The sequence below is a fragment of the Drosophila willistoni genome (assembly GCF_018902025.1).
Source record: "Drosophila willistoni isolate 14030-0811.24 chromosome 2R unlocalized genomic scaffold, UCI_dwil_1.1 Seg167, whole genome shotgun sequence".
Taxonomy (NCBI): domain Eukaryota; kingdom Metazoa; phylum Arthropoda; class Insecta; order Diptera; family Drosophilidae; genus Drosophila; species Drosophila willistoni.
The window spans coordinates 7,254,169-7,265,584 of NW_025814050.1; the positions used below are offsets into that span (position 1 = coordinate 7,254,169).

The 11,416-nt window shown below is 36.5% G+C and overlaps 4 protein-coding genes across 5 annotated transcripts; all 4 read left to right on the top strand.

Annotated features, from left to right (window-relative positions):
• Positions 1-1,224: 1,224 nt before the first annotated feature.
• Positions 1,225-2,635, top strand: LOC6643853 (glycoprotein-N-acetylgalactosamine 3-beta-galactosyltransferase 1). The gene is made up of 3 exons (XM_002066917.4): positions 1,225-1,332; positions 1,399-2,282; positions 2,348-2,635. The coding sequence occupies exons 1-3, from the start codon at positions 1,293-1,295 to the stop codon at positions 2,519-2,521; spliced, it is 1,098 nt and encodes a 365-aa protein (XP_002066953.2). The 5' UTR covers positions 1,225-1,292; the 3' UTR covers positions 2,522-2,635.
• Positions 2,636-5,436: 2,801 nt separating this feature from the next.
• LOC6643854 (glycoprotein-N-acetylgalactosamine 3-beta-galactosyltransferase 1) lies at positions 5,437-6,939 on the top strand. Its single transcript, XM_002066918.3, has 3 exons — positions 5,437-5,534; positions 5,589-6,472; positions 6,538-6,939. Exons 1-3 carry the CDS (start codon positions 5,489-5,491, stop codon positions 6,913-6,915), a joined length of 1,308 nt encoding a protein of 435 aa, XP_002066954.1. The 5' UTR covers positions 5,437-5,488; the 3' UTR covers positions 6,916-6,939.
• A 1,218-nt stretch (positions 6,940-8,157) lies between these two features.
• On the top strand, positions 8,158-9,701 carry LOC6643855 (glycoprotein-N-acetylgalactosamine 3-beta-galactosyltransferase 1). The gene is made up of 3 exons (XM_002066919.3): positions 8,158-8,275; positions 8,340-9,223; positions 9,285-9,701. The coding sequence occupies exons 1-3, from the start codon at positions 8,233-8,235 to the stop codon at positions 9,678-9,680; spliced, it is 1,323 nt and encodes a 440-aa protein (XP_002066955.1). The 5' UTR covers positions 8,158-8,232; the 3' UTR covers positions 9,681-9,701.
• Positions 9,702-9,997: 296 nt separating this feature from the next.
• Positions 9,998-11,362, top strand: LOC26529551 (glycoprotein-N-acetylgalactosamine 3-beta-galactosyltransferase 1). Of its 2 annotated transcripts, none has more exons than XM_047010691.1 (4): positions 9,998-10,076; positions 10,137-10,261; positions 10,317-11,003; positions 11,064-11,362. In XM_047010691.1, exons 1-4 carry the CDS (start codon positions 10,013-10,015, stop codon positions 11,307-11,309), a joined length of 1,122 nt encoding a protein of 373 aa, XP_046866647.1. In that variant the 5' UTR covers positions 9,998-10,012; the 3' UTR covers positions 11,310-11,362. The 2 variants fall into 2 exon arrangements, with proteins under 2 accessions (XP_046866647.1, XP_015033577.2); XM_015178091.3 differs by having other exon boundaries at positions 10,149-10,261.
• The last annotated feature ends 54 nt before the right edge of the window (positions 11,363-11,416 follow it).

The window sequence follows — 11,416 nt, forward strand, 5'->3', positions numbered from 1 at the left end:
TACAGATTCCACCTTTCTTATGTTCATACCCTTGGGCGCCATCAGAATTAGTGTAAAGGGCTTCTCCTTAACCAACTAACAGTCGCGCCCAAATATTTTTAAAATATATTTGGTTTATTGGTGCATGGTATAGCTAAGTCGGCGAGACGATTTACTTACTTCATTAGTTTTGGAGTTAAGTTTATAAATGATTAAGAACCAGAGGGCCGGGGCTAACTTCGACCTCGTCAAAGTTTGTATACCCTTGCAACTTTTTTGGTAACTTTTTCCTTACCTCTAGCCTTTATGGCTGGTAGAAATAACGAAGATATTGATCACTGTTTTCCACCGATCGTTCCTATGGGAGCTATATGATACAGTTACCCGATATTTATCAAATTCGGCACAGTCATTAACAGATATATGAAACTAAGAAATGTTTAATTTGAAAGCAATCGCGTCAAAAGCAACGAAGTTATTGACAAAAGTCACTGTTTTCGAAAGATCGTTCCTATGGGAGCTATATGATATAGTCACCCGATTTTGATCAAATTTGGCATAGTCGTTTATATGTGTAATTAACTCACCAATATCAATTTCATGACAATAGCTCAGAAAATAACGAAGTTATTAAGAAAAGTCACTGTTCGTGACTTTGTCATTTGTATGGGAGCTATATGATATAGTGATCCGATCCGGCTGAATCCAAGATATACAACGCCTGCAGTATATACAAGCCTACATGCAAAATTTCAGCTCTGTAGCTCTAACGGTCTAGGAGGAGTTTGCGTTGATCCAGACGGACGGACGGACATGGCTATTTGAACTCGTCTCGTCGTGCTGATCAAGAATATATATACTTTATATGGTTGGATATGCTTCCTTCTATGCGTTGCACATTTCTGACCAAAATAAATATACCTTTTTGCAAGGGTATAAAAATAATCCCAAACAAATGGTACAAATTTCTCCTCCATAATTGGTTAAAACTTCTGAAAATAGATATTACTCTTTGATAATATCCCAGTCGTAATCAATCATATCCGCCAGTTTTGTGTGCCAATGAAAATTTTGCTGCGAGCATTGTAATAGGTATTGGTGGTAACAAGTATTTATTAATTAAAAATGACCATACTTTAAGTTCAGTTTTTTAATGTGAAAACTAAAAATCCCTTCTCTATTTACTGAAAAACTCAAAGTTGGCGTCGACTTTGTATACATTGAGAATCTATTTTGGTATATTTTATTTCATTGGGCTCATAATACATACATATAACAAGAACATTTTTTAAAATCAGTATTACCAAGTCAATATGATTTTTTTGAATACTTTGATAACGCGAAAAGTGGAAGGTAATGCTTAAAAATATGATTTTGCTTTATGGACGTATAAAGATATTTTCAATTTTACGTTTGTAGCACATCGCTCAAGGAGTCGTTCGTTGTTTACTCTTCTTTTTGGTCTGATAGCAGGATTTTGTTTGTCTCAATTTGCTTCACGCATGGCCACACCTGTAATTATATATCCCCTTGCAAGACAACATTCTGCGAATCATACAGACTTACACAATGATCTTGTCGTTGACGAGGGACCAGAACATGAAGTCTTTCACCACGAACACAAGGAAGATAACACCACAATAGCGGATAAATTAAAGAAAGAGGTTCGAATTCTTTGCTGGGTGATGACCAATCCGAAGAATCACAAATCAAAGGCACGTCATGTGAAACGAACTTGGGGTAAACGTTGCAATATCCTTTTATTCATGAGCTCGGCTGAGGATAATGAATTGCCCACCGTGAAGTTGGATGTGGAGGAAGGACGAACGAATCTTTGGCGTAAGGTTAAGGAGGCGTTCAAGTATGTCTATAAACATCATTATAATGACGCCGATTGGTTCTACAAAGCCGATGATGATACCTATGCTATAATTGAGAACATGCGATATATGCTGTACCCATATAGTCCTAAAACTCCAGTTCACTTTGGTTTCAAATTCAAGCCGTTTGTTAAGCAGGGATACATGTCCGGGGGAGCTGGCTATGTGCTCAGCCGGGAAGCTCTTCGTCGCTTTGTGGTGGAAGGCATACCCAATCCCAAAATGTGCTTACCCGGCACTGTTGAGAATGAGGATATCGAAGTTGGGCGCTGCATGGCGAACTTGAATGTCTCTGCTGGTGATTCTCGCGACTCTACTGGCCGAGGTCGTATGTTTCCTTTTGTTCCAGAACATCATCTTATTCCATTCAAATATGACTTGAAAATGTGGTATTGGGCCTATCAGTATTACAAGAACGATGATGTAAGTTTGACATTAAGACCCCAAACTAATAATAATTGAACAATTTCTCATCATATTTTTTATAGGGTCTCGACTGTTGTTCTGATTTGGCGATTTCCTTTCATTATGTGGCTCCGCATTTCATGTATGCGATGGACTATTTTATCTATCATTTGAAACCCTACGGTTTGCTACGAACACCGGAAGCCCTGCCTGCTAAATTAAAAGTTGGTGAACTATTACCCGCTCCAGTTGATTAATCAGCTTCCGGTAGTAGCCTCTTGATCAGGAGCCTGATCATTTATAAACACTGTGATCGTAATTTTGATAAATAAAAACTTGAGTCAACATCTTTGTAATAGATGAAGAATGAATAATTGAAATGAATTATTTAAAATAAAATTATTTCTAAAGCAATAATTTAATGCGCCAATATTGAAATATTTTATTATATTTTTTATTATAATTATTTATTAGATTTGCAGGACCCGAAACATGGTGATAGTATCGAGTTTTGCCATGTGTTTTTTTCCCACTATCACAGTGTTTTTATTTCCCCTCAAGTAAAGTCAATAAAAATCGACATTTTTATACCCTTGCAAAAAGGGTATATTAATTTTGGTCAAAAGTGTGCAACGCATAGAAGGAAGCATCTCCGACCATATAAAGTATATATATTCTTGATCAGCACGACGAGACGAGTTCAAATAGCCATGTCCGTCCGTCCGTCCGTCCGTCCGTCCGTCCGTCCGTCTGGATCAACGCAAACTCCTAGACCGTAAGAGCTACAGAGCTGAAATTTTGCATGTAGGCTTGTATATACTGTATATCTCGGATTCAGCCGTATCGGATCACTATATCATGTAGCTCCCATACAAATGGCAATGTCACGAACAGTGACTTTTCTCAATAACTTCGTTATTTTCAGAGCTATTGTCGTGAAATTTAATATTGATGAGTTTATTATACATATAAACGACTATGCCGAATTTGATTAAGATCGGGTGACTATATCATATAGCTCCCATAGGAACGATCTTTCGAAAACAGTGACTTTTATCAATAACTTCGTTACTTTTGACGCGATTGCTTTCAAATTAAACATTTGTTAGTTTAATATATCTGTTAATGACTGTGCCAAATTTGATAAAGATCGGGTTACTATATCATATAGCTCCCATAGGAACGATCGGTGGAAAACAGTGACTTTGATCAATATCTTCGTTATTTCCTATGCTAAGATTGTAGGCCGTTCTTTCGGACACATTAGCCCTTTTAGCTTAAACGTTTTTCCACTTTCATGGCTATAGGTAAGGAAAGAGTTACCAAAAAAGTTGCAAGGGTATACAAACTTTGTCGCGGTCGAAGTTAGCCCCGGCCCTCTGGTTTGTATTTCCTTTTCTCATTGCTTTCGCTTTCATAACTCGGCGTACTAATATATTCTTATATCTTCCTTCAAAAATATTTAAGAATCGAAAGATGTTTTTTATACCCTTGCAAAAAGGGGTATATTCATTTTGGTCAGAAGTGTGCAACGCTTAGAAGGAAGCATCTCCGACCATAGAAAGTATATATATTCTTGATCAGCACGACGAGACGAGTTCATATAGACATGTCCGTCCATCCGTCTGCATCAATGCAAAAATTTTATGGTATTAAAATTTTTTTTTTTTAGTTTTGTTTTATTTTTTTTTTTGAATGCACAACATCTCAAGAATAGGATATTACAATTTTAGATCGATCCGACTAAAACTTCTTAAGTTATGGGCAGTTGAACGCAGGTCGGCCGACCGTTTTATATTAGATTTTTGGGTGCCCAAAACTTATAAACGTTCTCCTGAAGAGTTGCCATTTTTAAAATCGGTTAACACGATCCTGCAAAATCTACTGGACGAATCGTTTCAAAACTGAATTCTTCAGGCAACACTGTCGGTTTTTTTTTTTTTTAAATTTATTATTTTTACAACAACAAATAACTCGGATTTTTGGATGACAATCGGGGTTTTTGACTTTCAAATGCCTTTAAAAATCGAAAAAAAAATTAAAAAATAAAAACTCGACAGCGTTACCTAGGGACCTTTTGTCCTTTAACTACTGCAATTTGATTTTTTCATTTCCGATGATTCTGTGACGGGTTACGATGTTCACCGCAAACCACTTTTTTTCGAGGTCTCGCCGGAGATTGCCTATATCTCTCTCAATTTTCAATATTTTTGGCTGAACGCGGTCGAAGTTAGCCCCGGCCTCCTGGTTACATTTTAATTACATTTTTTAACAATGGAAGCACTTTCAATATATGTATCTGAAAAGCAGTTAAATATTGATCAGGTTAAGAAATCGTTTAACAAATATTTAATGTGATTAGACCAACTAAAAACAACCTGCTCTGAGAAAGCCGATTGTTTTGTTTGAACAAGTTTTTATACTATGCACCCATAGGGTGAAATGGTATATGAATGTCGCGAAATTGAGTGAAACAGATAGAAGAAAGTTATATATTCTTGATCAGCATCAGCAGTCACTTAAATCTCGGAGACTATTAGAGCTAGAGCCACAAACATTTTTTCGTAGTATCACATAGTATACAGTTGCCGACAAAACTCTACATACGACCAGAAAAATTCTGGATTTTATTTTGACAAACATCTGATTTTTACATCTGCCTAAGTCCTAATAGTTGGTTAATCTCTTTGCTCAATTTAATTACGATTTAAGTCCTAATTGTTAGTTAAATCGTAATTAAATTGAGCAAGCATAGGATACCGTAGTTTCGATTTAGAAGTATCAATACAAAAGACCTTTAAAACCCAAAACACGCGTTTATGGAAAATGATGAAACACATCGCGTTATGTTTCTTATGATATACAAATGTGTAGGTATACATAATATGTATTTACATACATATATGTATGTACATACATTCTTTAAGTCTTATGAACTTAAACAATTGCATGGTATTCCAATGGTCGGCGCGACGATTTATTTACTTCGATGGAATACATTTTACTTGGGATATCTATAACATATCTTTATTATTCATATTCAGTTGTCTTAGAAACGCTCTAGAGTTTGAAACGAGAATAGTATGGTATTTCAATCGTAGAAACACCTTTTTCACATTGACGCACAACTGAAACACATTTTGTAAAAATTGTTTACACAAGTGATCTCCACCGTGGTCCCAATCGCCATTTCTCTTTGGAATATAGATCATAGTGAAGTGAAAATGACAAGTTCTAGTACGTTGTTAACGAGATCTCTAAAGAGCGAAGGTAATTCGTGAACATACATTTTTATACAGATATTTTAAATTTTCTCTTTGTTAGCACCTCGCTCAAGGAGTCGTTCGTTGTTTACTCTTCTTTTTGGTCTGATAGCAGGATTTTGTTTGTCTCAATTTGCTTCACGCATGGCCACACCTGTAATTATATATCCACTTGCAAGACAACATTCTGCGAATCATACAGACTTACACAATGATCTTGTCGTAGACGAGGGACCAGAACATGAAGTTTTTTATCACGAACACAAGGAAGATAACACCACAATAGCGGATAAATTAAAGAAAGAGGTTCGAATTCTTTGCTGGGTGATGACCAATCCGAAGAATCACAAATCAAAGGCACGTCATGTGAAACGAACTTGGGGTAAACGTTGCAATATCCTTTTATTCATGAGCTCGGCTGAGGATAATGAATTGCCCACCGTGAAGTTGGATGTGGAGGAAGGACGAACGAATCTTTGGCGTAAGGTTAAGGAGGCGTTCAAGTATGTCTATAAACATCATTATAATGACGCCGATTGGTTCTACAAAGCCGATGATGATACCTATGCTATAATTGAGAACATGCGATATATGCTGTACCCATATAGTCCTAAAACTCCAGTTCACTTTGGTTTCAAATTCAAGCCGTTTGTTAAGCAGGGATACATGTCCGGGGGAGCTGGCTATGTGCTCAGCCGGGAAGCTCTTCGTCGCTTTGTGGTGGAAGGCATACCCAATCCCAAAATGTGCTTACCCGGCACTGTTGAGAATGAGGATATCGAAGTTGGGCGCTGCATGGCGAACTTGAATGTCTCTGCTGGTGATTCTCGCGACTCTACTGGCCGAGGTCGTATGTTTCCTTTTGTTCCAGAACATCACCTTATTCCAGGCAAATATGACTTGAAATGGTGGTATTGGGCCTATCAGTATTACAAGAACGATGATGTAAGTTTGACATTAAGACCCCAAACTAATAATAATTGAACAATTTCTCATCATATTTTTTATAGGGTCTCGACTGTTGTTCTGATTTGGCGATTTCCTTTCATTATGTGGCTCCGCATTTCATGTATGTGATGGACTATTTAATCTATCATTTGAAACCTTACGGTTTGCTACGAACACCGGAAGCCCTGCCTGCTAAATTAAAAGTGGGTAAACTATTACCCGCTCCAATCGATCAACCAGCGGCCAGTAATGAGGACTCCGTAAGTGATCTTGACAGAATGATAAGCAGTACCACTGTCAAAATTGATCATGAGCCTGATGCTAGAGAGGTAAGCTCTAAGGAAGTTGACACAGAAGAGGAAAAGGAAGAAACAGAATCACACGAGAAGAATACATCACAGAAAAAAGAAGCTAACGATGATAAATCGCATAAAGAGTAGAATATAAAAGAACATATTCAATAAAATCTTTGATTGTTTTTAAATTAGTATATTACTCTAAGAAGAAGCTTAATACAAATAAATATAATAAGAGTAATGTTTTGATATTCGATTGTCTATAAAGTGGGTAAAATTTTACAAATTTTCTTTTCTATTAATTAATACACAATTCTTTGGTTTTTTTTTTTATTTTGAAATTCCATTAAACCTTATGTTTTAATCTATGAGTTCGGGTTTTTCGATTTGTTTATTGGACAAATTAAAATATAATTCCTTTGAATGAATTATTTATCATCAACCAACCTATCAACCAATTTTTTCTTTTAGAAGTCAAAAACGTGTTGACCCGCCTTTATTTGGTAAGGTTAAGATCATTGTATTTAATATCACTAAAATCCCTTAATCCCGAAATGTCTACACATATAACATTCACGCTGAGACGAGGGATGTGTCCATCCAAACGAATAGACAACACCATCATTCCTGAGACAAACTAAGCAAAATACCTTGGCCTAACGCTGGTCAGAAAGCTTACATGGAGACATTACATTCTAGACAAGAAAATAGATACTGGACGGTAGAATGAGAAAGTACCTCTGTCTAGTGGGACGCAAATCAACCCTAAGACTAAGTTTAAAAACTCTCATTTATAAGACCATACTTAAGCCAGTATGGACCTACGGAGTGTTGATCTGGGGTACTGCTAGTATGTCTTTTATATCATAAAACAATATTATGAAACTATTGTGTACTTGTAAATTTTTTTCTAAATGTCATGTAAGTCGGACAGATTGCAAAGAGGCTATAACCCGCAATAGAAAAAAAAACCTATATTAAGAATTTTAGTGTACATACATAAAAGTATTATAAATTTATAGTTTCTAGTTCTGAACATATGCATCACCTGCCCCTACAGCAAGTCTGGGGCTTTATTCTCTAATAACCTCATTATATACAACAAATTTTCTATTTTCGAGAACATCACAATGATAGTTTTGTTTGAACAAGTTTTCACATTTATTTTGAAAGAGTTTTGTAGCAGTATAAGAGACTCAAATAATTGCAGGTATATCTATAACATATCTTCGTTTTCATCTTCAGTTGTCTTAGATATGCTAAAGGGTTTGGAACACGAAAAAAATTGTAGTTCAGTCGTAGAGACAATATTTTAAAATTGACGCACAAACGAAAACACATTTTGTAAAAATTGTTGACACAAGTGACTCCATCGGTGTCCCAATTGCCATTTTTTTTTTTTTTTTTATGGAATATCAAGCCATTTGAGACTTGTAAGACATAGATAAAAGAGAAGTGGAAATGACTAGTTCTAATACTTTACTAGCAAGATCTCTGAGCGAAGGTAATTGTTGATAAAAATGCATTTTTCTTAATGATTAAAACATTTTAAATTTTGAATTTCTTAGCACCTCGCTCAAGGAGTCGCTCACTATTTACTTTACTTTTGGGTCTGGTAGCCGGCTTTTTCTTATCTCAATTTGCCTCACACATAGCCACAACTACAATTATATATCCACTTGTCCAACAACATTCGGCGAAACATGCCCATTCACATGCCGAGCTCGCCCTTGACGAGGGACCAGAACATGAAGTCTTCCATCACGAACACAAGGAAGATAACACCACAATAGCGGATAAATTAAAGAAAGAGGTTCGAATTCTTTGCTGGGTAATGACCAATCCGAAGAATCACAAATCAAAGGCACGTCATGTGAAACGAACTTGGGGTAAACGTTGCAATATTCTTTTATTCATGAGCTCGGCTGAGGATAGTGAATTGCCCACCGTCAAGTTGGATGTTGGCGAAGGACGTGAGAATCTTTGGCGTAAGGTTAAGGAGGCCTTCAAGTATGTCTATAAACATCATTATAATGACGCCGATTGGTTCTACAAAGCCGATGATGATACCTATGCTATAATTGAGAACATGCGATATATGCTGTACCCATATAGCCCAGAAACACCAGTTCACTTTGGCTACAAATTCAGGACTTTTGTTAAGCAGGGATACATGTCCGGGGGAGCTGGTTATGTGCTCAGCCGGGAAGCTCTTCGTCGCTTTGTGGTGGAAGGCATACCCAATCCCAAAATGTGTTTACCCGGCACTGTAGTTAATGAGGACATCGAAATTGGACGTTGCATGGAGCACTTGAATGTTACTGCTGGTGATTCTCGGGACTCTATGGGCCGTGGACGTATGTTTCCTTTTATCCCAGAAAGTCATCTTATTCCACCCAAGTATAATAAGAAATATTGGTACTGGTCCTACCAGTATTATAAAAACGATGATGTAAGCTCAAATTATTTTCCCAAAAAAACTTTTCGAAAGGCCTAATGAGTTTAATTTTTAGGGTCTTGACTGTTGCTCAGACTTGGCAATCTCATGGCACTATGTGGCTCCGAATTTAATGTATGTGATGGACTATTTAATCTATCATTTGAAACCCTACGGTTTGCTGCGAAAGCCTGAGCCCCTGCCTGCTAAATTAAAAGTGGGTGAACTATTACCCGCTCCAATTGATCAACCAGCGGCCAGTAATGAGGACTCCGTCGATGATGAGGATAGGTTGATTAAAGCTACGACTGTTAAGGGTAATCACGAACCAGATGCCAGGGAGTTGAGTTCCAAAGAGGTAGATTCAGACTCAGATCAGAATCAGGATGAGGAGGAAACGGACTCTCAAGAAAATGATGCATCTGAAAATAAAGTATCGAAAGAGGAGAATTTAAATAAGGAAAGTAATTAATTGAAGCAAAATGTCTTTTAATTTATAATTTATTAGTTTGTAAAAAAAGTTAAAACTTTATGATTTTAAATCAAAAATAAAAATTAGAAGAAAACTAATACTTATCATGATTCTATATAATTTTACTGTATAATTTTAAAACAATTGAGTCACAAGTTTTCACATATAGAAAGAACGATTAAGTCAGATCCAATAGCAAATAAGTATTACTTTCATTTGATTTCGAAAAAGTGTTTGAGAGTGACGAATTCATTTTAAATTATGAAACAAACCGAATCGGAGAAACATGTGAATTTTTATGCCAGAATTCTACAGACTGCAGTCGACTCAAGATGTCAACCAGAGATACACATATATTTCAAACTGAACAGTTGTTGTCTTTCCATCAAAAAAAGAGTAAGAAATAATGCAAAAATTAGGAAAAATAATTTCACATTTATAAAAGATAAGTGAAAGTTTATATTTTAGCCCCTCGGACAAAGTATCGCTTATTTATTATTCTGATTCTGGGTCTTATATCGGGATTTAGCTTAACACGTTTTTTCTCACAATTTGCTACCCATACAACTAAAGATTCTTGTGTAAGTCAGTCAATTGTTGAAAAGACAAACAGTTTTTAAAGTCATTTCTTTACAGAAAGGCCCCACCAGTGTTATGGGTCTTGATAACACTTCTATTGCCGATAAGTTGAAGAAGGAAGTTCGTGTTCTCTGCTGGATAATGACCACTCCAAAGTATCACAGGGCCAAGGCCCGCCACGTGAAACGTACTTGGGCTAAACGCTGTAATATTTTACTATTCATGAGCACGACTGAGGATGGAGAATTGCCTACGGTAAAGTTGAATGCAACCGAGGGCCGTGAGAATTATTATCGAAAAATGGAAGAGGCCCTCAAGTATATCTATAAGCATTATTACAACGATGCCGATTGGTTCTACAAGGCCAATGACGACACATATGCTGTGATTGAGAATCTTCGTTATATGCTCTATCCGTATAATCCTCAAACCCCCGTACACTTTGGTTTGACCTCCTCCCCCCACGTAAATAACACTGGAGACGATTATGTTCTTAGTCGTGAAGCCCTACGTAGATTTGTGAAAGAAGGTATACCCAATTCGGAAAAATGCTTACCCGCCACAGTAGTCAATGAGGCTATCGAAATTGGTCGCTGTTTAAAGTATTTGAATGTCATTGCTGGGGATTCCCGCGATTCCAAAGGTCTTGATAGGATGGTTCCCTGTGTGGCGCCAAAATTTTTATCTCTGGTCAGATTTGATAAGAAATATTGGAATGGTACCTATCCATCCTCCACGGAAACAGTAAGTTTTTCATATTATTTTCGTATATAAATTATATTGATCCTCTGAGAACATTTGCAGTGTCCCACCTGTTGTTCCGACTTGGCAATCTCCTGGCATTTGGTACATTTTCATCACATGTATGTTTTGAACTATCTAATCTACAATTTAAAAGCGTATGGCCTAGTAAAATCGTTGGATCCTCTGAATGCTAAATTAGATGTGGGTAAAGTTTTGCCAGCTTCAATACATAAAAATTCCATAGAGCAAATATACAATGCCGAAAATCGCAATTTGTCAAGCCATGAAAGACGCATACAAACGTAAAGAAATTGTGTAATAGAAGAATTAAATAATAAATGAAAAAGTTGACAAGGAAAGAATCTTAATGTGATTTTACTTACATGTATGCAAAAAATTTAATTTGAAATGGT